The sequence below is a fragment of the Ictidomys tridecemlineatus genome, chromosome 2 (assembly GCF_052094955.1).
Source record: "Ictidomys tridecemlineatus isolate mIctTri1 chromosome 2, mIctTri1.hap1, whole genome shotgun sequence".
Classification (NCBI taxonomy): domain Eukaryota; kingdom Metazoa; phylum Chordata; class Mammalia; order Rodentia; family Sciuridae; genus Ictidomys; species Ictidomys tridecemlineatus.
Window position 1 is genome coordinate 144,520,497 of NC_135478.1, and position 24,720 is coordinate 144,545,216.

The window sequence follows — 24,720 nt, forward strand, 5'->3', positions numbered from 1 at the left end:
ACCAGGCCAGGGCACGGCCCTGCTGGGTCTCTCGAGCAGCCCCTCCCACATGACCTGCTCCAGGCTTCCTGCCCCGGCAGCAGCCTCCCAGGGCCAGCACGGTGTGGCCTGGCCTCAGCTCTACCTCCTCAGTGGTGGTCAGTGGTCGCTCACCCTGGGGGTGAGGGCTGGAAGAGGCTGGTCTGAGGCTGCTGCCTGGCCCCCACCTGCCTCGCAGGGCAGGCCTGCATGGAGCCCGCAGTCGGCCCCCAACTGGCACTTGGAGGAGGAGCACAGATTGATCAGATGAGAAGGGAAGGCCATCCAGGCAGCAAGCTGCGTGTGCCACGGCTGGAACTGGGAAAGGACTTGGAGTCTTGGAGTGGGATGACATGAAGGAGGCAGGGACCATGGGGGAGGCCAGCCTGGTGTCACAGGGTCAGGCGGATGGAGAGGATGGCAAGGAGGCACTGAGAAGTGCCTAGGAATCCTGAGGATCTGGCGACTCCCTGGACCTGAGTTGTGAGGAAGAAGAACCAGATTTTTGGATTCGGGGAGCTCAGAGGCCCCTGCCCCCCTCTGCTGTACTCTCTCCTTCCAGCCACAGCCAGTCTCCTGTTTATCACCTCTGTCCCTCCTCTATGCTGAACTGATCTCACCAATGTCAACACTGACCTCTTTCCTGCCGAAATCAAAGGATGATTTCAGCCGTCTGCCGTCTGCCGGCTGCTCTGACCCGAGCCACCGGCCACACTCCCGGAATGAGCTTCCCCCACTCAGATACTTGACATGCCCAGTCCTCTGTTTCCAGCCACTCCCTTAGGGCTGAGTCTGTGGCCAGTTACCTTGCTGGACATTCCCACCTTGGGGGACCCAAGACCAATCAGAAGCAGATGAAGCAGTTGGTGCCTCTACTCAGCATCACCCACTAAACCCTCATCTCTCCCAGCCCCAGAAGCGTGACAGCCACCCCACCTTGTTCTCTCTCCTCCTTTGTGCTCCATGTCGAATCCTGCTGGATTTCCCTCCAGATGATCCCAGAATCCTCTACCCTTCCCTGGGACCACCGTTACAGCCTCTTCTTGAATCTCCATCAACCCCACACAGCTATGACTGGTTTTCAAAATGAGTCTCCGACTGGGTCACACCCACCCTGGGAGCAGTTAAAAGCTTTCCGTTCTCTTAGCGTCGTCCCAGTTCTTCAACAGAGTCCCACAGTCCCCCTGCCATCCTTAACTGCAGTATAGGGGAAGTCATGAGAAAAGGATGTCAAGTGAGAAGATCATGGAGGAGGGAAGCCCAGGGACCCTCACTGGCATCTATGGGGTAAGCCAGCGAAGAAGTACACACAAAGACGCAGTTAGACAGCGTGCAGAGGTGCAGTGGGGTGGCCGAAGCACAGCACATCAGACTGCAGGGTAGCTTCGGGAAAGGAACCTGGTCTGCAGAGAGACCGTGGGCCACGGAGGCGGCTCCCACATCACAGCAGGAAAGCAAGTGACCTCCGCACTCCACCTCACCGGGCCGCTAGGAGCACTAATGAGTTCCTTCATGGAAAGTTCTCCAAATAGCACCAGGCTCCCTCTATGCAGACACACTGTTGTCATTAGCATCAATTTCACTGTTTTAGTCAGGTGTCCCTGGACAGATGCCAGGCAGGGGAGAGGGCTTGGAGCATGAGGCCATGGTCTCTGTCAGGGTCCACACTATTGGGTGCTGTTAGGACCAGGAGATATCTATGGCTTCTGGATGTAGAAGACCTCTTCTCCCAGAATGCAGATCCTGCCATTTTAGAATCCACACCCTGACCTATAGCATTCTGCCCTTGGAATGTCAGAATTTGGGAGCTGGGAATAATGCAGCACTTTGCAATACTCGGAGTCAGCACACCAAGAGGTCAAGGACACTGAGGATCATATGAGGGGCGCCAGCCCTGGGTCCCAGCAATAGGCCACTGTCAGGGATACCTGTCTATCCACTACAGCCAGACATCTAGCCAGCATGTGGTTGGCTGTGACATGATGTCCTTGAAAGAGACCCAACAGCACATCTCTGGCCGCCACAGTTTGTGTTGACCGTGAAGCAGCCATGGAGCGTGACCATGTCTGGCCCACACTCCAGGGACCCCAGCCAACAGATGTTCCTGTTATGCGGAGCATTAGGCCCTAGCATAGCCAGCTGCTGCTGCCAGCAGGGCAGGGGACGTGACTTCAAGACAGCAAGCAGAGATGTGTGAGGGCTGAGAGGCAGAGGGGATGCAGGAGCCAAGTAGGTGGCACGAGGGGTGACAGGGGATCCTGGGATGGAGGGTAAAGAGGTGGTGGCAGGGAAAGGGGTCCATTCTCCTCATGACCACTTAGAGTGTCTGCCATGTGCCAGGGACCCTCTAGGCACCAGGATACGGGGCTGGAGGAAACACACAAAGCTACAAAGCTCACAGCGGGTAGGGTCTTTCCTCGGCATCTGCACTGGAAGCCCCAGACTTGTGTTCTGGCCTCCTCTGCCAGGGCTCATTCCTGAGGTGCCCATCAAGGGCCTTGTGTCTCTTGGGACGTCCAACTCTGAGTGACCAGAGCTCAAATTTGGAACAGAGATTCCCCCAGGGACTTGCTGGTGCCTTGGAGATGGCCGGGGCAAGCAGGAGCTGCCCTCCAAGGAGCACTGGACACGGCACCCAACCCCACCCCACCCCATGACCTGGAAAGGCTAAGGACCCTTTAGCACAACTCTCAAAGTCCTCCTGGTGTCTTCTTCAGTCCCCATCCTGGGTCCCCTCCAGAGTCCTAAGGGCAACTCCTGTGGCATCGGAGTAGACACCAATGAGTCACCCCATGTCCTAATCCCAGTGTCAGTTTAGTGGACATCCTTGAGCACGGGAGCTCACAGCCTTGGAGCCGAGGAGAGCAGGAGGGGCTCTTGAGAGGGCCTTAGGTTTCTCTAGCTAAGGACAGCAAGATACTTTCCTGCCACTCAGGTAAAATGCCACCTGTTTCCACATTCCCATTCATTTCACACTCCAGTCTCAACACACCTTAGTTTTGGTGAGATTGGAAGCTCAAGGATGCCTTTTCTCCTTTCTCCTCTCCCTCCTCCTTTTATTCTTTTTTTTCTCTTTTCCCTGTCTTCTTCCCCTCCCCCTCCCCCTTATGATCCATACTCAAGAAATACGAGTCAGACCCTGCAGAATGCTACAGGAGTGAAGAGAAAGGACCCTGTCTCTGCTTCACAGAACTTACAGTCTGCCAGATCCTGCTAATGATTTGGGATGTTATGCTAAATGCTCAGATGCCGCCAGATGGTGGTGTCTTAGTTTCCTGTTACTGCTAAAAGTTTGTAAGGCAACTTACTGTCTTCAAATGGCACAAATTATTAGTTCTGGGGGTAAGAGGTCTGAGATGGGTCTTGCTGAGCTGAAGTCAAGGTGTTAGCAGGGCTGTGCTTTTAGAGGTCCTAAAAGAGTCCTGTCTCCTTTCTTTCCAGATTCTAGAGGCCACCTGCCCTTCTTGGCCTATGGTCCCCTTCCCCTGTCTTCAAAGTCAGAAGCTGAGCCTTCTCAACTCTCCCTTTCTGACTCTTCCCTCTTCTTTCACTTATAAGGACTTTCGTGCTTACACTGTCTCTGCTCAAGTAACCTGGGAGGATTTCCCCATCTCGAGACCCTCAACATAACTGCCTACGCAAACCTGCATCCCTCTGCCATGTAAGGTCACATTCACACAGTTCCAGGGAACAGGATGTGTCTTCTATCTCTGGACAGTGGCAAGGGTCCTTATTCTGCCTACCAAAGGGCTTTGGATCTCATTCCGTGGTGTGTGAAGACAATATATTTCAAGAGCTGAAAGCAGACATGAAAGACTTGTCAGGGCACCCCTGACACCCTGGGGAGGGATGAAGGAGTCTGACAGGGAGCAATGGCCGCAGAGAAGAGTCCTGTATAGGACAAGGTGGAGACAGGGATGACAGGGCTTAGAGGCAGACCAGCTGGACATGGCTGGCCAGAGTGCTAGAGGTGGTTAGTGCTCACCTATCTCACGTGACTTATCATCACATCCTGAGTTTTTAGCCACAGCAAGAGGATAGAAACGATGGACTAGTCTCTAAAACGCCCCTCACAGGATTCCAGAGCCTTTACCTCTCTTCCCTCTCTGTTGGACCCTGGCATGTCACATGCAGAGTTCACATGGGGGTGGCAGTGTTCCCGTTTGGGAGGTACCTGAATAAACTGTGTGAAGTGGGACTCTGCCCCCATCTCTGCTGACCCCACTGGCCTGTGACATAGGCCAGCAAGAAATGTCACTGTGCTACATCTCTGAGAGTATACAGTTGATTTGTCACTGCTGTGTGGTCTAGACTATCTTGAGTCATACAAGGAAGGGCAGAGAGGTACCATGATGTCACCCAGATTTCTGGCTTGGGCGTCTGGATGGATGGATGAATGAATGAATGGATGGACTGACCGAGAGATGAACAGATGAATGAACTATGCTATTTACTATAGTGGAAAGGGCTGGGTGAGCAGCAGATAGAGGGGATTTTTTTTCTTTTTTAAATTTTGAGAACAGGGTCTTCCTGAATTGCTTAGGCTGCTCAAACTTGCAGTCCTCCTGCCTCAGCCTTCCAAGTAGTTGCAATTACAGGCCTACACCACCATGCCTGGCTGGAGAAGGAATTCGGCAAGTTGGAAATCAAGACTTTGGTCTGGTACACGTTTAGTTTGAGAGGCGCCAAGAGCAGAGTGGAGACAGGTATCAAACAGGCAGCTAAAAAGTCTGGGGTGTGGTGTGGTTGTGGTGTCTCATGCCTGGAATCTCAGTAGCTCAGGAGGCTGAGACAGGAGGATCCCAAGTTCAAAGCCAGCCTCAGCAACTTAGCAAAGCCCCAAAGCCAGCCTCAGCAACTTAGCAAAGCCCATAAATATCTAAATAAAATATTTTAAAAGGCCGGGGAATTTGGCTCAGTGCTTAAGGGCCCGTAGGTTCAAACTCTGGTACAAAGAAAAAATAAATGTCTGGGGTCCACAGAAGTCAGAACTAGAGATGAAGAGTGGGTGGGGTCAGCAGGGATGCTATTTGGGCCATGGACTGGATAGTCCAGCAAGAGAGCGGAGCTCAAAGAAGAAAGAAGAATAGCCTGGTGCTGACAGAAGAGAGGATGCCAACGTTTAGAAGAGGAGCTGGCAGGGAAGTCGGAGGAGGGACACCAGGACAGGAAAGCAGCACGCCAGCCAGGAAAGCATGTCTCAGGGAGGAGACAGACAGTCAAGCGCAGCTAGCATCAAGTACCCCTCCGTTTTCTCCTCCAGAGAGGCCAGATGTCAGAACAGGTCTCCATCCTTCAAGAGAACGCTCAGCTCTCGGCAGCCCCACCGCCCCAGACTCCCTTTCCACCTCCTGTCATCCCCCAACTCTGTGCCACCCCTGCCCCACGCCTCCTGGGCTGGTCTGCCCAGACCCCGCTGTGGAACTTGATCAGAGGAAGCTGGGTGGTGGGCAGCTGGGGATACTGCACACTCTCTGGACTATTCCCACCTAGTAGCCAAGGGATGGTAGCGAGTTGTGACAACAGGAAGGATAGAGACCACTTAGGCAGGTCAGACTGAGGGAGAGTACAAGAGCTATTAGCCTTCGGCTGGAACAAAATATGGAGCTAATCTCAGGTTGTCATGGTGATGATTTTGTCCAGTTCCACACAGTGTTCAGAACCCCTAGACCAGGGACACCAGAGCGACAGACAAAGCGGTGGTCGTTCCCTCCAAAAGCCACCCCAGAGTCTCAGGTATTGTGAGAACAAGGCCCCCTACCTGAGCATATAATTCAAATATTAAAAAAATGATTCAATTTACTGAAATTCAAACAGTGAGGACCCCCACCTCGACCCGAGGGAAGTGCCAGAGTGGAGAGGAAGGACCAGAGACACAGCCCTCCTCATTCAAATCCAGGGGTCCCTAAAGTGTGGGCCCCAAGCCAGCAACACCACTTGAGAACCAGGTGGGAAACCCTGGGGATGGGTGTCAGTGACCTGCATTTGACAAGCCTCCAGGAGAGTCTGTTATATGCTTGAGTTCCAGAATGACCCAGCTAGGAAGACAAGGATCTGGACAGAAATGGAACCCTTTGTCAGATATGGCATCCAGGCCCACAGGGAATACTTCCCTCTGAGCAGAGCCAGAGGCCCTGCAGACCCCTGTTTCCCCACACCTAGGGCCTGCTCACCCTTGAGCAGCTGAGGGGACCAGACAGCAAGCGCATCCTGCTTCAAGGGTGGGGGAGCCCCAGCCTGGCCCTGAAGTGGTTCCCTCCTGGGGGCTGAGGAGGGTGGAGGGGCTGAGGCACCTGGCCTTCTGGACAGGATTCAGAAGACCTCCCTCTTCCATGTCCCCCAGCAGGTGGGACCCCATGGAGAACCACACCTGAACAACCCTGCCAGGATGCAGCATGGCTTCCAGGCTGAGGGGAGTCCGCAGCCCTGGGAAGAGGAGATGCTGGCTGGCCCTGGGCTGGCAGGATGCCCCAGGACAGCAGAGGGAACAAAGTGTCTCCCAGCAGGTGCTCCCGAGGGCCGCAGGGGCACCGGCACTGTGTGATGGAGCAGCCGTTCCCACGCAGAGCCGTCCTTTCTCCACCTCTTCTGGCCACAAGAGTCCTGCAGCAGAATGGCAGCCCCTGGCTGGGACGGCAGACCTGGGCACTGGCCCGGAGCTGGCTCTCACCCTGGGTGAGACTCGCCAGTGACCACCACCTCTGACCTCAGCAGCTCTGTGTCACGTGAGAGCTGCACTGGGGTTGGTTCCAGACTCATTCAGCATTCAGGGGTTTGGAGTGAGATGAAAACCACTAAATGCATCTCCAGGCCTCCTCCTCTTCTTCTCCAGAAACTCCTTTAAGACACGTAGAGGGTGTTCAAAAACCCAGCCAGAAAGCAAGTTGCTGCTACTGTCCATGGCCACCTCCCTGTCGGTACCTTCAGCCTCTCCCAGCTGCCTCCACTCTGAAGACCACCATCCGCCTGACCATCCCATGTTCCCTCTGGGCAGCGGTCCCAGAACGAGTGAGGAGCCAGAGCTTGAGGGAATGCAGATGGCTTCCCAGGAGCCCCTCAGCCCCCACCACACACACAGGGCCACGTGCCTGCCCCTCACCTCTACCACACCAGGACCAACTGACCCACTTTACTAGATCTAAAGGATTATAGGGAGAAACTCAATGTACATAAGCAGGTCATGTACAGTCACATGCCATAATGACGTTTAAGTCAGTGATGGGCTACACACACACACCACGGTGGTTCCATAAGATGACAACAGAGCTGAAAACTCCCAAAGCTCAGTAATATCACAGTCACTGTACTGCTGTACATGACACAGTGCACCACTCCTGCATTTGTGGTGGGAACAAACCTGCACTGCCAGTCATTTAAAGGCATAGCACAGGCAATGATATACCGTACACAGTACCTGATGATAGACAGCTGTGCTACTCCTTTTCGTATTTGCTATACTATAATCGGTGTCACCATTATAGACTATTCTTCTACTTATCAAAGTTTACTGCAAAACTGTATGCCCTGCTCTGCAGCCTCATACGTCCTGTAGTCTCCTGGTGGAACCAAGGGGCCACGTGGAGTGACTGCCCTATAGCACCCACGTCACACCACCCCCAAATCACAGACAAGGCATTCCTCAGAGGGTCTCACTTCCACCAAGTGAGCAATGCTGGTAGATGTGTGTGTGCTCACATGTGTAAAAGCACTGCCCTGAGTTCACACTCGTAGACACCAGAACAAGCCATCAGGCTTTGTTTCTCCATGTTCAGTTGTGTTTCAAGGGCATCTGCTGCCCTTGGGCCAGCCTCTCTGCAGGTGTGCTTGCTCAGGGACAGTGCAGCAGCGGGAGGGCTGGCCTCTCTCAATTCATCCCCAGCCCAGGTTAATAGCCTAGTGCACAGCTGTCAATCATGGTTACTCTGGGGTTTGGTATCTGCGGGGAATGGGCTCCCTGCCCGGCCTGTGCCATGGGAGCTGCTCTCCGGCTTCACATTATAGCACACCCTGGAGGGTGCTGTTCTCAAATAAAACTAGTGGTTCTCAACCTGGGTACTCTTCAGAATTAACTTAGAGGATCTTAACACATACCAACGTGGAGTAGCCCGTACAAATGCTGATGAGGCTGGGCCTGGGAAGTTCTGGACATCCGCATCTTGCAATCTCCCAGGGAGCTTTAATGGGCTGAACCACGAACAGGGGTTGCAGTTCATATTCCACAAGTGTGTTTAATTTGGAGCCACGAAGAAGCCCAGCTCCAGCCAAAGGCACTCCTAGGAGCAGGCCTGAGGCTCCCGTGGGGACTGGGGGGGGGGGGGAATTAAGGCCCTTGTTTGGCAGCTGACAGTGGGATAACACTGTCCTTGAACTTAAGCCCTGGAAAGGAACCCAGAGGCTGCCTGATCTAAAGCCCCTTGAGGAGGGTCCTCCAACCTCAGTCTGCGGAAACAAGCTTTTCAGACCACAGGCCGGATGCAAGCTCCTTGGAGGTCAGCCTTCCGCCGTGGGCCTCCCCTCCATCTGCCCACTGCCCCTCTCCTTCCCAAGCAGGTCACTGGAGGCTGAGAACCTGGCTCTTATAAAAACAAACGCCCTCCAGCCTTCACTAGCTAAGAAAAGGGCAGGCCTGGGGCACACACCCAGGGCCCTCCTCTCCTCCCAGCTCCACTCTCCAGCTCCAACTTCCTCCGCAGCTGTCTGACCTTTCCCTCCAACAAGGAGAGAAGGGCGGGTGCCTCCTCACTCCTGAGCTGCAATGCAGCGCCTTGGAGTAAAAGGTGGCTCTGGAACCATCTGAATGCACACCGCAGCTCCGCCCTCTCTGTGTGGGCTAAGATGTGAGCAGGCAAAGAAATGAAGGCTCTTGGGAACAACTTCATCTGTAAGCAAGGGGTAGAAACTGCCCAGACGTGGTGCTGTGCACATGGAGAACCCAAGGACTGCCTTCTAAGTGCTGGCTGTGACGCTCCCTGCCACCTGCCACCCACCTCTTTCCCTTCCCACCTTTACCTAGGCCATCCCCACCTGGTTCACATTCCTACCTCTTCCCTCCTTCCCTCCAAGGCCCAAGCTGGCCCCCAGTCCCTCCCTGCTCTTCCAGAAACCCTTTGTGGATTATTCCAAATGGCATGCCTAGAGGAGTCTCTGCACTCCCCAGAACTCAGACCTAGAGGAAGACGGGTCACCCTGGAGGCCCCCATGTTGTGACATGACGACTCGTAATAACCACTGTCTCTGCTGAGAGCTCAGTAAAGCCCATCACCATCCCCTGCCCTTCCCACCGATTTCGTCACTTAACCCAATATTCCTATGTGATAGGTATTATTTTTTCCTCCATTTTGCAGACAAGAAAATTAAGGTTTTTGTACTTTCCTAAGGTCCCACAGTTGGTGATCTGGGAACCCGTGCTAGGTTCCAAGCATGTGGTTCTGAGGCTTTATGTCCCAGGGGCTGTCTGGGTTCAAGGTCCACCTCTGCCTCGTAATGGACGGCAACCTTAAGCCAATTGGATAACCTCCTTATGCTTCAGCTTCCTTATGTATCAAATAGGAGCAGTGATAGACCAGCCTGCTAGGTTGCTTTGGTGATTGAATAAAACACACACACACACACAGTGACTGGAATAAAGGAAGTCTATATAAAGTATGTGGCCATTAACATGACCCATGCCACCATCTTCATTTTATAAAAGGAGACCTTTTTATAAAAGGTCCACAGCCACAGAGTCGGTGGTCTAGCTGGGCCCTCAGAAAAGTGCCTCCTCTTTCCTGATAGCTCTTCTTTCCTTCTGCTTAACTTAATGTCAGCCCTATCCAGTAAAGCTCTACCCCTTGACTCAGGGAGGGCAAAGAGAGAGATGTGAGATCCTCTTCTCTCCTCTAACAGGCCATGGGAGGGCAAAGCCTTCTTTCTCTCCCTTTCTTTGTCTCTCTCCCTTTCTCCATCCCTCCTTCCCTCCCGCAGAAGAGACCTGTGCCCTCCTCACTCTTGAAGAACCCTTCACACCCTGCCCCCTCTAGGCCTAGCCTGCCCATCCCTATCTTCACCTGCCCGTGAGAGGCGCCGTCTCCTCCCCTGAATCCCCAGTCCACGGGCTCCAGCTCTCCCCACTGACTCCGACCTCTCTGAACTTGACTTCAGGGCTCTCCTGTCTGCCTGCATTCCCTGACCCTGGCCTTGCCCTCACTCCACCCAGGCCAGACACCTAAGATTCCAGCTTCTGTGAGTCCAAGAATGCAGGAAAGGTGAGAGAGCAGAGCGGAGCCAGGGAGTGGATGAACGAGTGAGCTGGGTGCGGGGGGGCCAGTGAGTGTCCTCCACGGGCTTCAGGTCCCCCACCCAAGTTCATGTCTGGGAGTGACCTGTGTCACTGCTGCTCCACAGGGTCCCTGAGGAGGGCCCAATGGGGTCCTGGGGAAGGATTCTTGCCCAGTGGGGACTGGCCGTTCCCCTACCTCCGCCTCCAGTGGAAATGGACTTGAAATGTGCAGACACCCACTCCCTGGGATAGCCAGCCCCCAGGGTGGCTCATCCCCACACCCTAGACGGGGTGCAAACAGGGGCACTCCGTCCCCGCAGAGGTCAGGCACCTGCCCCCTGGCCTCTTGTTCCTATGACTCTCTTCGTCTGATTCACCCACTCTCGGGTCTCAGCTGCAGTCAAATGCCCACCCATCCTGGGGGCCCAGCTCAGGGGTTCTCAGCTTTAGCTTCTCACTTGAACTTGACGGGAGCTTCTGAACCTGACAGAAACTGCGTGAGGTTCTGACTGAAGCTGCAGGATCGTGGTTTGAGCACCTTCTTCTAAAAGCTCTCCTGGCAATCCTGACCTGCAGCCAGGTTTGGAAACCAAGGATCTCGGTTCAACGCCACCTTCCCCAGCAGCCCCTCCCCATCTCATCACGGAGGACTCACCTCTTTCCCATCCTGAGCACACTCCCCAGCACTAGACAGCCCGTCCCAGAATGGTGACTGTCCCCACATCTGTCTCTGTCTTGCTTCAGCCAGGTCACCGCTATGGGCAAGCCTGTCTTGTCCTCTCTCAGCCCAGGTCTCGATAGATGGGTGTCATCTCCCTGCAGTCCCTGCCCTGGCCCCACCCTCAACCTCTACCCTTACCTCCTGGACCCCTGTGCTGCTCCACCCTGAGACCTGGATGCAGGAACAATGGCTCTGGGCTGGGAGGCAAGACACCTGCAATCCAGACCCCCACATGGGCTCTGAACAAGGCCTGCCCTCAGTAGCCCACTCTCCATGGAAGACTGGGTCGGGACAAGTCTTCATTTCTTTGAGTTTCCTCCAACCACACCCATCTGGAAGAGGGTCCCATCTGAGGTCCCTTCCTGAGTGTCCCTAGTTGGTGGGGCCCAGCATCCACTTTTGCCATCAATCAGGGCTAAGCAGTGTCCGCTAGTCGGTGGGGCAGGCAGGCCCAGCCCGGAGCAGTGCCTTCCCAGCCAGTCTGCATGGAGAAGCAGCTGGCTGTGGAGTTGGGCCCAGTGGGACCGCTACATTTAACTGGGCTAGAGATTAATAAAGTCTTCAAACAGATGGTGCTCAGAAGAGCTGGGCGGATCTGGAGGGGAAAAGCGCATCCTTCTGGTCTGAGCAGACACCCTCACCCTTGGGTAGACCAGCAGCCAGCCCTCCAGCAACCAAGGCAGGAGCGAGGCTGGAAGGGCCGCTGGGATGCCCCAGCCAGCCCCTGAAAGGCCCTGAGACAGAAGGCAGAGGGAGTCATTGGTCCTGGGATCCCATCTGCAAAGCAGGGGAGTTGGGAGGGGAGGGTGACATGGGACCACTGGGGCTCATCAGGGCTGCATCAGTCCCTGGGGACATGTGAAATGTTGGAAGGCACTTTTTGTTTATCTTTGGGATCAGGGGTGTTATGGACATTTAAGAGGACAAGCTAAGGATGCTAAATGTCTGGCACTATATAGCTCCATCCAGCACAGGGCATGGTACCCCTCCCCAGATGAGGCCACCTCTGCACCAGACAGTCTCTGAGACTGGGGAGCTTGTTGCCTTTCCCCCTGGCTTCTGATGGAATGAGCAGAGAAGACAGGAAATGACCCTATGCTCTGCCCTAAGCTGACCAGGTGCTCTACAGCCCAGATGCCAGCAACAGCTGCGTCCCTGCTGCCACCAGGCCCCTGTGGCCTGCTAATAAGCTTTCTGACAGCCACTGCCCGGCCCAGCACCAGCTCTATCATAGCCTCTAGGTGAGAGAAAGTGGTCACATCCAGCCACCAGAACAGCCCTGAGCCACCCAGGACAGACTGGCTCCAAGCAGGGCAATCCCTGCCGCACTGCTCGGAGCAGATGAAGGACACCATCTCCCAGAGACCTGCACTCTCTGCCACCCCGTCCAAGGTGGACCTGGGGCCAGGAAGCTGGTGCTAAAGGCCAGCCTGCATGTTCTGGGGGCACCGTGCCCTCCCAGCCATCCGGCTCACCTGGGGAGGAATCGTTGAAGCCCAGCAGGTCATTGGCCCTCTGGATCTTCTCCAGGCACAGGGCCTGCTCCTTCTTGAAGATGCAGTCGGAGTGCATGGCGGTGGCCTGCAGGGGACACATGGTATGGGTGGTGGGAGGCCCACCCATGACACCTCCTACCTAATCCCAGGGGCGTGTCCTGGAGAACATGTGCGGGTGGGGGGGGCGGGGGGGCAGAACCAGGAAGAGGAGAGTGGCAGAAAGACCTCAGGGCAGCAGGGGGACATCCTCTTAGTCATGAGGGCCACGAGGGCTCTTCTCAGTCACCAACTCAATGCCTGGCCTTGGACAGATCCCACTCCCCTCCTGGGTCTCAGTTTCCACATCTTATAATAATTTTAGCAATCCCATATGTAGCACTTTACTTAGTACATGCTTTATTCTGAGCGTTGTGTGTGTGCACACATGCGCACACAGACACACATATTTGTATGCAGATATCTTAGAAGTATTAGGAAGTAGGTATTATTTTTTATCATTGTCCATATGTGAAAACAAGTAAAGAGATATGAAGTTACTTGCTCAGTGTCACATGGCTTAGTAGACCGTGGAGTCGGGATCTGAACCCAGATGTTCTGGCTCCAGAGACCACAAGGATCTAACCACTTCAGGGGCAAGCAAGGGGTGGGGGCGAGCTCAGGGTCTCTTTTCTCGGGGCTGGTGAGGAAGTGGCGCCCTCTAGCTGCTGCAGGTGGAGGAGCAGCGGCTGCAGGCCACCACTCTTCCTTGACTGAGAGAGAAAAGTGAGGCTCAGAGGAGTTAAGGAAGCGCAGCCCAAGGTCAGGCAGCGGTTGCTGGCAGATTTGGATTCTAGCTCGGGATCAAGTAACTTCACAGCCATGCATGCTATCATGACAGCTGCCTCTGCACGCTGTCACTTTAACTCAACCCCCAGGCAGGATGGTTTCCCAGGGGACTGTCAATGCGTGGAGAAGCAGTCAGCAGACATCGGAGCTGCCAAGGGCCATGTTCAGGGACATTTCCAATCCCAAATGCTCACAGATATGCAGGCAGCTCCCCCAGAGAGGGATGCGCTTGTCTGTAGTCACACAGGGAAGCAGAACAAAGACCTGGACCTCTGCTGGTCCAGGTCAAATGGAGGGGCCAGTACTTGGGAAGCCTCCTTTTCCCACTTTCTCTCCTTATCCTTGCTCAGAAAAGACATGAGCAGAGAGCAGCCTCCTGGATTCAAATCTGGCCAGGCCTCCTAAGCTGGAGAAGATCAAAAGACCCTTCTGCAGCCCTAACCAGGATGCCTGCATACGGCTGAGCAGGCTGTGTACTACACAACTCCAAAGGTGACCATACATGACCACTATTGTAATAAATTTGAAATTTCAAATTTATTTGGGCTAATCAGTCCAGGATCCTAAGGAAGGGCATTCTTCTAATTCACACAAAGGTGCTAGATGGTCCAGTAGGGTGTTGGCAGAGATACCAGTCAAGTATCTCGGCTTGGATGAGGACACAGAAAAGTCATAGGTTCTCTGGGGAAAGACTCAGGTGAGCCTGAGCTGCAGATTCATGGAGGGGAGGGTCCCGGGCCTTACCACAGGCAGCAGGAGGAGTGCAGCCAGGGGGACCTGCAGGACACTGGCCATGGTGCTCCTCAGCCGGCACTGCTGGCCTCCCACGCCAGCAGCCGCTGCTCAGCCCCCAGAGGTCCACAGGCTAGGGAGGAAGAAAAGGCGTGAGTCCTGGGTTGTTCCCCCACCCACCTGCAGCATGGTCCCCAGCCTCCCATGCAAACTCCCTCCAGGCCTGCAGCCGTCCATCCTATTCTTTCGACTCCTACAAACAGGAGAGGCCCAGGGTCTACATCCTCTAGATATTGAGGATAGAGTGGGGTGCAGGCTGGCTCAGCCCCGACAGTCTACTGGAACGGTCAGTCTGGAATGGCCAGACCGTTGGAGACCAGTTGTCTCCCCGACCTTGGCATGCTCCCCTTGCTCCACAACAGATGAACAGCTTTGCCTAGCATGGGCCTGCCCACCCAAAGGTGACACTTCCCTGTCTCCCCCGCTCCTGAGCATGGGATCAAGCTGGCATCTAAGGAATGCGGCTGGCAGCAGGAGAGCCTCGTGGGCAGCATCCCATACACAAGGGCTTGGCATGCTCTCCTCTCCTATTTTCTTGCCCTTCCCGAGTGTAGACAAGGATGCCAGCTGTGGGCGGGGAGAGCAATGCTCTGAGAGGAGCCAGGACCACTGAGTGCAGCTAAGCAGCCTGGATGGCCTACCTCGCCCCAGACTGCGCTGCAAGGGAAATAAACTTCTACCTAATTTACTCTCTCTTAAGGACCCATTTGTTCCAGCCACTTAGGCTGGCACCTTATAGAATATACCTTCCTTTTGCCTTGCCTCACCCCACTTTGTCCTCAAGAAACAAGTGACACAGAAAGCACAGTGACTACTAAAGGGTGTGCTCAAGCCTCAGAGCTACCCGGACCCCCCAAGAAGACAAACATGCAAAGACTGGGACCCTGGCAGGGACCAGAGAGGTTACACGGAGTCAACTGAGGAGCTGCAGGGATCCAGCTCACTCCCAACAGAGGATATTCTGCTTCTGAAACTGATGACGAATACATATACCCTGCAACCCAGCAACTCCACATCTGGGAAATTTTTGCAGTTGAACCAAAAGAAGGATAAGCAAGGCTATTTACTACGGCATCATTTAAAATAGCATCTGCGACAAAAAAAAGGGGGGGGGGACAGAGCAGCAGCCACCCAGCATGCACTGCTAAACAGGCTCTGCAGGGCCACACAATACCATACACTCAGCTTAAAATCATCATTACCATTATTATTAAATTGCTATAGAAAAGGTTGAGTAGGCTCAAATTAGGGGCACCGCTACCTGACACGTGTCTGGTTTGGGACAAAAGGGGCTGGAGCAAGCGCTGCCCCTGCATCGCAACCACTAGGCCTTGCAAGTGCATGCCCAGTGTGCACAGCTGCTGTCACCCCTGGTCCCCTGTGCCCAGCTCTCGACCTAACCATGTCTCTGTCCATCTCTTCTGGCCTCCCCTACAGCTTCTCCAAGCTCAAGCTGGTGATGAGCAAGCACCCAAAGGAGAAATAGAAGCTGCTGCAGGAAGGCTCAACAAAAGGGGCCCCCATGTCATCCCCAGCCCAGGGCTCACTCAGAGATGCTGAGACAAGCCTTAGGTACCTCAAGAGACACCCTGAGAAGTCCAGTGCTGACTGCGGGTCAGGGAGGATGGAAAGCACTGGCCCCAGCACTTGCAGACATCAAGGACTGGCTACACCAGACACCCAGGCTTCCACCTCCTGTACCCTCTCCCAGCTTCCTACACACCCTTGGTGGCTACAGGCTGCCTCTGACATGGCCCTGGGGGGTTCCCAAAGGACTCAGTCACCTCCATCTGCCCTGGAAAGTACAAGATTCTGCTTAAAAAGAGATGGCCTCCTGTCCTTCCTGCTGGGATAGAGCAGTGCCTGGTCCTAGTGATCCTCAGCAGAGGCTGGAGGCCATCTCTCCCGGACAGCAGAGCGGGGAGAGAAGTTACTGCAAGGCAGAAGCCTCTGAGATCAGGGGGTGACTGCCCTGGACCTTGGACAACCTCAGGTCAAAAACAGAAAAACAGAGCTCCTTGTCCTCAGGGACCGCCCGAGCCGGCACAAGCACAGCCCACTATAGGACAGAGCTGCCCCCACATGGTGGCCCATGCCTCCTCCCCAAGCCGTGACTGCTCAGCCCAGTCCGTGTGCAACCTGGGCTGCCCACTGGAGTCACCTGCAGAGCTTCAAAGGACACCTCCGTGAGAGAAATCAGAGCCTCTCCGGGGTCAGTCCTGTTCTGTGTTCCCAGGTGGCATCGTGCAGAATTAGAACTCTAAGGGTTTGTCTTAACCTTTAGTAGAGGCCAGAAGTGTGCCCACAGAGCTGTGGCTTGAAGGGTTCCAGCAGGAGGCCTACGGCAGCAGGGGCAGGTGAGGGCTGGTTGATCTCCGAAATTCTCTTTCTGATTCACACACTGTGCGCACACGCACAAATACACAGAAACAGGTCCACGGAGATGACAATAAAGACATGTCAACCTCACAGAGACAAAAGAGACACGGATCCCCAGGGCTCCCACTTGAAAGTCTCAGTACAAACTCCCAAGATGGGATACACAGGGTGGAACAGGTCAAAAACAGGGAAACAGAACTCCTGGTCCCCCTGAGGACCAAGCAGACAATGCCACACACACACACACACACACACACTCCTTCATTGTGACAGACTCACACTCTTAGAACCAAGTCACGTGCAGAAGCAGCAGCCGAGACTGGGACATTCAGACACATCTATCAAACAGGACACGTATGTTGATGCTCGTGCTCCATCTGTAGTCATCCAGACACATCAAGGCTTCGAGATACTCATGAATGCAGACCTGGGTGCAGGCACAGGCACAAGCGCAGGCACACACGAGCACGTGCACACAAGTATGGGAAGGCCCGGGCTTGCAGGGTGCGCGCCCTGCTCTGCAAGCAGCTCTTCCACCACAGCTTCAGTGGACTGAGAAGAGGGTCGAGCCCAGCCCTTCCCTTCCCGGCAATCTGCATCACCATGAGGCTGCTCAAGCCACCACAGGATCCAGCAGAGAGACGTCTCAGTCCAGGGGCACGGGGTAAGGGAGCTGGGGGCTCTCCGCACAGCACCTCCTCTGGAACCAGACCCAGAGTTCTTGACGCCGATGCTGCACTCTCCTGCATCCCTGCCACAGCCCATCCCCTGTGCAACTGGGCAGGCACTCCCCAGCAAAGACAGGGAGAGAGGACCTGGGGCTCTAGGGCCTTGATTTCCCAACCACACACCTCTGGGGACCTCAGATCCCTTTCTATAGCCTCCCCAGGATGCTAATACCCTCAGTCCCTCCAGGCGCTTCTGTCCCTGCAGACACCTTGCACTGGACCTGATTGGCAGAGCCTAGAATTTGCAAACTTAGGTCACCTGTCCTGTCCCCAAACCAGTGTTCTTCCAGGCACTTGTGTGGCTCCGCTGCTCAAGGACAGTCTTCTGAGGCCCCCAGTCTGCCACCCTATCAGCTGCTCCTGCTCCACCCCATCTCCACTGCCTCTTCCTCAGGTGACCCACTCCATAACGGCCAAGCCACCACAGCTCTGAGGATGGTCATCAGGTTCCTGGACCCAACCACTTAAAATGTCTCAGGATGATTTGTTTACCCAAGTCCCATGACCTTGCTCTTGGGTCTAGGCTCTGCAGGGCAGTGGGCCTTGAGGACAAACTCTGCCTCGGGACATTTAACGGGGCAGACAAAGGAATCCTTTTTGCTAGAGTTTTTAGCCTCAGGATCTTAGGGAAGCGGCTTGAGCCTTCCGTGCCTCCATTGTAACCTCTGTAAAATGGGAGTAACCGTAGTACCTGTCTCCTGGGTATTACTTCAAGGCCCTCAACTATTTACAAAAACTGCAGAGGGTACCAGAGCCTGGCCCCCAGCGGGGGCTCTCTGTATTATCAGTACTGTTGACTCATGGCTTCCTGGGCAGGCTTTGCGCACCCTGGCGGCTCTCCACCCCCAACAGCCTACTAAACCAACCGTTATTGGCCAATGGCTAATATCTATCAAACACTCAGTCTGTGCCAGGCTGTCTTCCAAGTAATAAGTGTGCAATAACTCCTCCAACCTCCTGAAGCCTCTTAAGTGGTTCCTAGCACCCTCCTCATTCTATAGAGGAGGCGACCAAGGGAGACTCAGCGACTCCCCCAAGGTCACACTGCATATTCATGGCGGACCAGGGAAGTGAGCCCAAGCAGTCTGGTTCCCAAGTCTGTGCATCCTGGGCTTCTGCTGCTCTGCTTCTGGCAAAGGAAGATAGCTCAGAGCCTTCGGGTGCCCCAGGGTGACCCTGACCTTCAGGGCTGGTCAGGCCCTCTCTGACCCCCTGCCCACCCATCTCTATCTGTTTCCCTCCTTAGGAAGAGTCAATGATCGACACAGCATCTCAGGTCTGAAGCAGACCTTAAAGGCCACCTCCTCATGGTCCAGCTGGGGAAACTGAGGTCAGAGAAGGGGAGACACTTCCCAAGGTCACACAGCGTGGTACCCTGGAGGTTGGCCTAGCGTGAAGGGGATGCGTAATAGATAAGTGAGCCAAGAGGAGTTTGAGGGGACCCAGTGGCACACCATCCCCCTTTAACTGGGGTTAGCCTGACCTCCTCTGGCCCCCTAAGCCCAGTGATGAAGCCTGGAACTGGCAGCAGCAGCAGCCGCCCTGTCCTCCTATGCGTCGCCGCTCAGGCAGCGGTGGCCCAGCACACGGAGGCCCAGCACACGGAAGACGCGTCATCAGTCAGCACAGGAGCAGGCAGTGACTCACGGGGCGCTGCTCTCCACATCTGAGCGGGAGGAGATTCAGAGACCCTCCAGCCACCCCCGCGCTGCACCAGATCCAGCGGGAGCCCTTCTGCAGCACCTCAGCTGTAGGCCAGGCTCCTGGCCAGTGTCTCTTGTCCCTCTCTAGCAGCTCGTCAGGACTTCAGAGGGAAGCTCTGATGTCTCCAGATCTCCTTGCAGCCAGCCCTAAGCAGCACTGGGTCTTCTGCCCTACAGATGCCCCTAGGCGGGTGTGAGGACTGCATCATCCTCTCCCTCTCCTCTGGCCACACAGCCCTTCCTTTCATAGAGCAGTGCCAAGCTTAGACACCAGACAGACAAAGATGGCCAGGAAAAGAGCATCACTTACCTCCCCTGCTCTCCACATGCTGCCTTTATTAATGAGACGAAAACAGGTCCCACCCCACTTGCTCCTCTGCCTCCTAGGACTGGAAACTTAGAGGGAAGGTGAAAGAGGAAACACTTCCTCCTACCCATTCCCCTCAATAGAAGGGACAGAAGTTGCTTCAGGGAAGAGGGAGGAGTTCGAGCACCTCTTTCCTCCTAGTAAGGTCGGAGCTGATGAAGGCTGAGCCCTGGGTGAGAAGCTTCCTAGCAATCACAAGATCAGTCATGCATACTGATTCTCCTCTTTGGTGATCAAACCAAGCCATCCTTTCAGAGCTGCTCAGGTTCTGTCCACAGTTGGCCACAGGAGCCAGGTCACCAGACAGACCCCAGGAATGATTCCACCCACACCCTTCATTTCCCGGGAGCAGGGAGGGGGCGTGGCTTTGGACGATGCTCACTGAGCTCCCGCCAGGCAGGGGGCGTGGCTCAGGACGGGAGTGGTGGCCAGCCCCACTGATGGCACTTTCCCTTAGCCCCAGCTCCGTTGTGCACGACCTCCTGGCCCTTGCACACACAGGTATGTGCCCAGAGTGCGCACATGAGTGCCTGCTGAATGGCCGGGGAAGGTGACCAGCTGGGACACGAGAGGGCTGGAACACAGGAAGGGATGGGCCCTGGAAGGGCTAGCAGGGGAGTGGGAGCTCTGCTTGCCCCCTAGAGAAGAGCCCTCCAAAGGCTGTTGAGCAGAACAGAGGGGGAGGTGCAGGGTTATGCTCTCCCGAGGCCCCTCTCTGGATCAGGGTAGAGCTGAGGGGCAGCTGGAATAGAATGGGGAGACAGAATCCAGAGACTCAGAAAAACAGAAAGTCTCCCTGGCTCATCTTGGGGGAGGTGGCAGGAAAGAAATGTCTCAAAGGGACAGCAGGGGGAGGAAGAAAGAGAGGGCAGGGCAGGTTCACTCCACAAACTAATAAATCAGCAGCTGGGAGACTCCGAGAGGCCTGCACAGGAGCTCTATGCTTTACTCTCTGCCAGCCCCCTGCAGCGCCCATTTGTCAGGAGGAGAGGTGAGGACAACCAGGGCCATGCATGGAGTCTGGAGAGCCAGGAAGAGCATGCCCAGCCATGCCTCAAGGCCAACCTAACCTCCTACACCACCTCCAGGAAGCCTGCCCGGGCTGCACCCACCCCCTCTGACCTCATCCTCCTCTGAGAACCCCCAATCCTGGGATGAAAACTCTCTCCTTCCTGCCCAGGCTGCTTCGGGTCTTGTCATGTTCACGGTGAGGTTCAAGTTGTATCTGGAAACAAGGAGCCTGCAGGTTTGAGGGTGATATCCCTCACAGTGGGGGTGCGCCTAGAGCTGGGCACAGAGGGTACACAGGAAAAGGGGCTCAGGAGCCCTTTGGGGATCAGGTGACATCAATTAGTTTTTCGTGACTGTTTTCTCCAAGTGTCCTCAGAGTAGAAATTTATTGTGTGGATGCCATGGGGGGCTGGTCTGGGGTAGAGGGCAGAGGCCAGGCAGGACCTCCCCTGGGACAGGCTCTTGTGAGCTCCATTTAGACTGGGTAAAGCACCACGGTGCCCTCAGGTGTCCTGAGCTCCCAGCACCAATCGCCTGCCTTCCTCATTCTCCTGGACGCCTTCTCTTTTCTAACTGTTGGTCCGGGAGTCGGCAAACCCTTGAGGCCTGTTGGATCCAGCCTGTCACCTGCTGTTGTACAGCCAGCCAGTGAATGGTTTGTACGTTTTCTAAATGGTCCGAAAAAAATTAAAAGAAGCATTCTTCCTGATACATGCAAGTGGCCCCAAATTAAAATATTCAGTGTCCACAAATGAAGTTTATCAGAACATATCCTCTAGGCTTTGTTTTTATTTACATATTTTCGACGGTTGTCTGATTGTTTTCAGGCTACATCAGACAAAATAAATCACTGCAACAGGGAATATTGGCCACAAAATCTAAAATATTCACTGTATTTACAAAAAGAAAAAAAGCTGCTGACCCCCGTTCTAGGTTCATACAGCACAGAGTGTATACACACACACACACACACACACACACACACACACACACACACTTTCTCCACTCAGCTCAACATGCATCTAGACCTTCTTTATGGTCTTTGGGCAAATGCCTGAGTCCCCAGGTTTGCTCAGGTCTGTGTGAAGACTCTCTCTGTTCATCTCCCTTACTCTATTTTGTCCAGACTCCTTGGTAGGTGTCATGGGAAGCCCACATGCCTCCCTGGCTGTGTGTCACTCCCTCTCTATGTGTCACTGTGGGGGTGGCTGTCACCGTGTGCCTCTGACGGCATCCACAGCTCAGTACAAACACATCACAGCTGAGGAGTTTCCAGCCTCCATGTTGCCGGGCAGCTGGACCACACTTCAGACCCCCTGGATTCTTCTATTCAGAGGTGACAGAGGGCTCCTGAGGCTTGTAGGCCTTTCAGGGTAGAAAGCCCCCGGGTAGCCCCCATCTGGAGCATTTGATCTCTGATCACAAGGCTCCTCAGGACAGGAAATTCACTGTCACCCCTGGTATCAGCTCCACAGTGAGGGGCTGTCAGGCAAGCAAAACCTGCCTGGCACAAGCAGAGCTGGTGCACTGCACTTGGCACACCTTGGTCCTGTCCTCTGGCAGGCAGCACAGGGTGTCTTCCACTTAATCAATGCCAGCCCTTGCTCAGCGAAATGTCCATCCCGGGAGGCCAGCAACCTGGGGCACTCAAGCCTCCCCAGGAGGAAAGCCACCTTGTGGCCTTAGCTGCTGTCTTTCTCAGCCTCTTTCATATACACTCGTTGCATAGACCTGTTTATTCAACGCGAATTGGTGAAGTGTCCCAAAGTAGGAGGACGGCAAAGAGAGGTGGCCATTTGAAAAAGAGTGGGTCCCAAAGTCTTTCTCCAGTCAATCCCACAGCAGCCTAAACCTTGCACAAAGCAGGACTTTAATGCGTCCTTGCTCAGATCAGTCTTTAACATGCAGGAAAGGGGCGTCCTAGAGGCTCCCCACAGACACCGTCCTCACTACACTCAGGGCAGACTCCTGGGGGTCTTGTCATAGACACCCCACCACCAATGAGCCAGTTCGGATGGCAGAAGAAGCATCTGGCTCCTGGACACACCACGCACACTTGTTGATGAATTCTTTGGAGGATCTGGCTCAGGGCCCACCCTGGTGAGTTCTGTCTAGTTTATACTGTTCAAATTCCTGCTTGTGCCCAGACTGATGCTCCTGCCTGCCCTCTCCAAGGTCAGTGAGGAGCAGGAACCCCAGACTCAGCTTGGGACTGGGCATTCCACTGCCTGGATGCACGTAGCACCAAACTCAGAGGTGGCTCCAGAGAAAACCTAGGAGCTGTCACTGCCCTGGCCCTCATGGCTCCAACACAATTCCCAATCCCCTTCAGAAGCCCACAGCCACCAAAAGCCTTTAGCCTGACCTTCAGGGTACCAGTGTGCCTCTGGCCAACTGCAGTCTGGGCAAATTGCCCTCCACATACTGTGCTTAGCCCCTTCCAATCCCCCCACCCCAGGGCTGTTCACAGGCAAAGCCAAATGCTGTCTTGTTTTTGTCTTTGTTCCAGGATGGGGGCTTGAGGTACACACCAGGAGGCTGGGGGAGGTAAAGAAAGGGAATCTGACGCACCTGCACTGAAAGACGGAAATGGTCTGAAAAATGAGCAGGGCTCCCCCACCCCACCCCCAGAATCTTCTGAAGGGGGCCTAAGCTCCTTTCAGGGCCCCCCCTCCTCAGCTCCACGTGTGAAATGCCATCACCTTCCCGCCGGGGCTTCTTCCTGAAGATTTAACTCCATTCTTTGGCACCCTGGTCTTTTCTGAGTCCCCAACCTGCTCATTTCCAGCTGAGGATGTACCCCCGACTCCCGCAGCTGGCGCAGGAGCCTGGGCCTTTAAGACTGCGGGCAAGGGTCTTGAATGGGCCCACTTCAGCCCCGGGGGGGGGGGCCCACGCGCGCGTTTGTCCCACAGGCCTCTTTGGGCGTTTCCTTGCGGGACCACGAAAGCCCTGGCATTCCTAATCCCATCCTTTGGTGCCGCGGGAAACCGGAGACTACTACGCTCTTTTGAATGATTCCGAATGTACCCCGGTATGGAGACATTCTCCACTGGCCTCCACCCCACCCCTTTCCAGCACACCACCTGCCCACCCCTCAAACCCCGTGCAGACTGCGGCACCTAGCCCCAGGGGACAGTTCAGCGTGGCCTTTGGAATCCGCGTAGGCGCGTCCGCCCGCCTTGGGGCTAGGAGGACAGGTCCCTTGGGGACCCTCTGGCCTCTGTGTCATCCCTGCCCTCATTGTCCTTTCTTGGCACCAGGATGGACGCTCGATGGCTAGGCTGACCCCCACTCCAGTGAGCTGCAGGAATGGGCCCCCCAAGCAATGGCCCCAGACACTAGGAGAGGGGTGAGACTGACGCGCAGGAAACAAGCAGCGGCTGGAGAGCTTCACCGATTCCGAAGCTTTGCCCCGCGCTGGCCCGCGCCAGTTCTCTGTCGCTGGAGGACGCGACTTGCGGAGACCGCCGAGCTGGAGGAGGGGGTCCCAGGTCCCTGCTAGGCGAAGGTTCTGGAGCTGGGAGAGGGCTGCCGGGAGTGGAGGGGCAGGGGCGGCGGGGCAGTCCTTACCTGCTCACTGCGGGGCCTGGCCGTGGGGCTGGGGGCTGCGGGTCCTCCGGGGCAGGCTCCGCGAGGAGGGCGCGCAGCCGGCGAGTCCGCGCCCGGCGCCGCCGGGGAATGCGGAGCGTGTGCGCCGAGGAGCGCGCGCGCGGAGCCGAGTCGCCGCGTCCGTGTGGCCGCGGGCGACCGGGGTCCGTGTGTCCCTGCGCGGCTACGTGTGCGTGTGCGCACGCGGAGGCCGCGTTCGCTTGGAGCCGCCGCCGCCGCGGTCGTTAGTCACCGCCCGGTGCCGGAGCGCGGCGCCCCCCGCCTGCCTTCTCCGGCCCCGCGCCTCACGGCCGCCCAGCGGGACTCGGTCTTGCGGGAGAGGCGCCGCCTCCGCCGCGAAGCCAGGCAGGGGACCGGAGGGAGGCGACCGGCCACCGCCTCCCTCCTCGGAGCTTGCAGGCTGGGGATGGGGTGCAGACCAATGAGCGCCCGGGGCGGAGTTAGGCCGAGGGGAGCCCGTACCGAACGCGGTGGGGACCCTGCCGGCTGCACAGACCTAGCTGGAGCTGTGGCGCCAGGACCACTCCGCCCTGGGCGCGAATGCAGAGGTGACAGCCTCCATTCCATCCCACCACCATCCTCTCCCATCTACCCCCCCCCCCAAAAAAAAAAGCAACTGTCTTGGAGCTTCCGGGGCTGAGTGGGGCCTTTCCCTGTCTCGCCTCCTTCCTTTCCACCCTCTGCATGACACCAGCGGGGGAAAGCCCTTTTCTCCTTACTCTGTCCCCTTGGCATGTTTTAGATCTTCTTTGGGCTCTTTTCTCACTTCACATCCCCGGTTATGACAGGGAATGAGGGGGGTTAGCTAGT

At 55.7% G+C, this 24,720-nt stretch overlaps 1 protein-coding gene across 7 annotated transcripts in view; it reads right to left on the reverse strand.

The window, feature by feature from the left end:
- Window positions 1-24,402, reverse strand: part of Adcyap1r1 (ADCYAP receptor type I) — a 55,030-nt gene extending 30,628 nt beyond the window's left edge. The window contains exons 1-3 of one of the 7 annotated variants that reach the window (XM_078039888.1): window positions 23,872-24,402; window positions 14,063-14,183; window positions 12,473-12,578 (exon numbers count right to left, since the gene is read on the reverse strand). In XM_078039888.1, the coding sequence (XP_077896014.1) occupies window positions 12,473-12,578; window positions 14,063-14,113 (157 nt within the window). In that variant the 5' untranslated portion in view covers window positions 14,114-14,183; window positions 23,872-24,402. The remainder of the gene's footprint in view (window positions 1-12,472; window positions 12,579-14,062; window positions 14,184-23,871) is intronic. The other 6 variants (XM_078039889.1, XM_078039887.1, XM_078039891.1 and 3 more) reach the window with 6 other exon arrangements.
- Window positions 24,403-24,720: the final 318 nt, after the last annotated feature.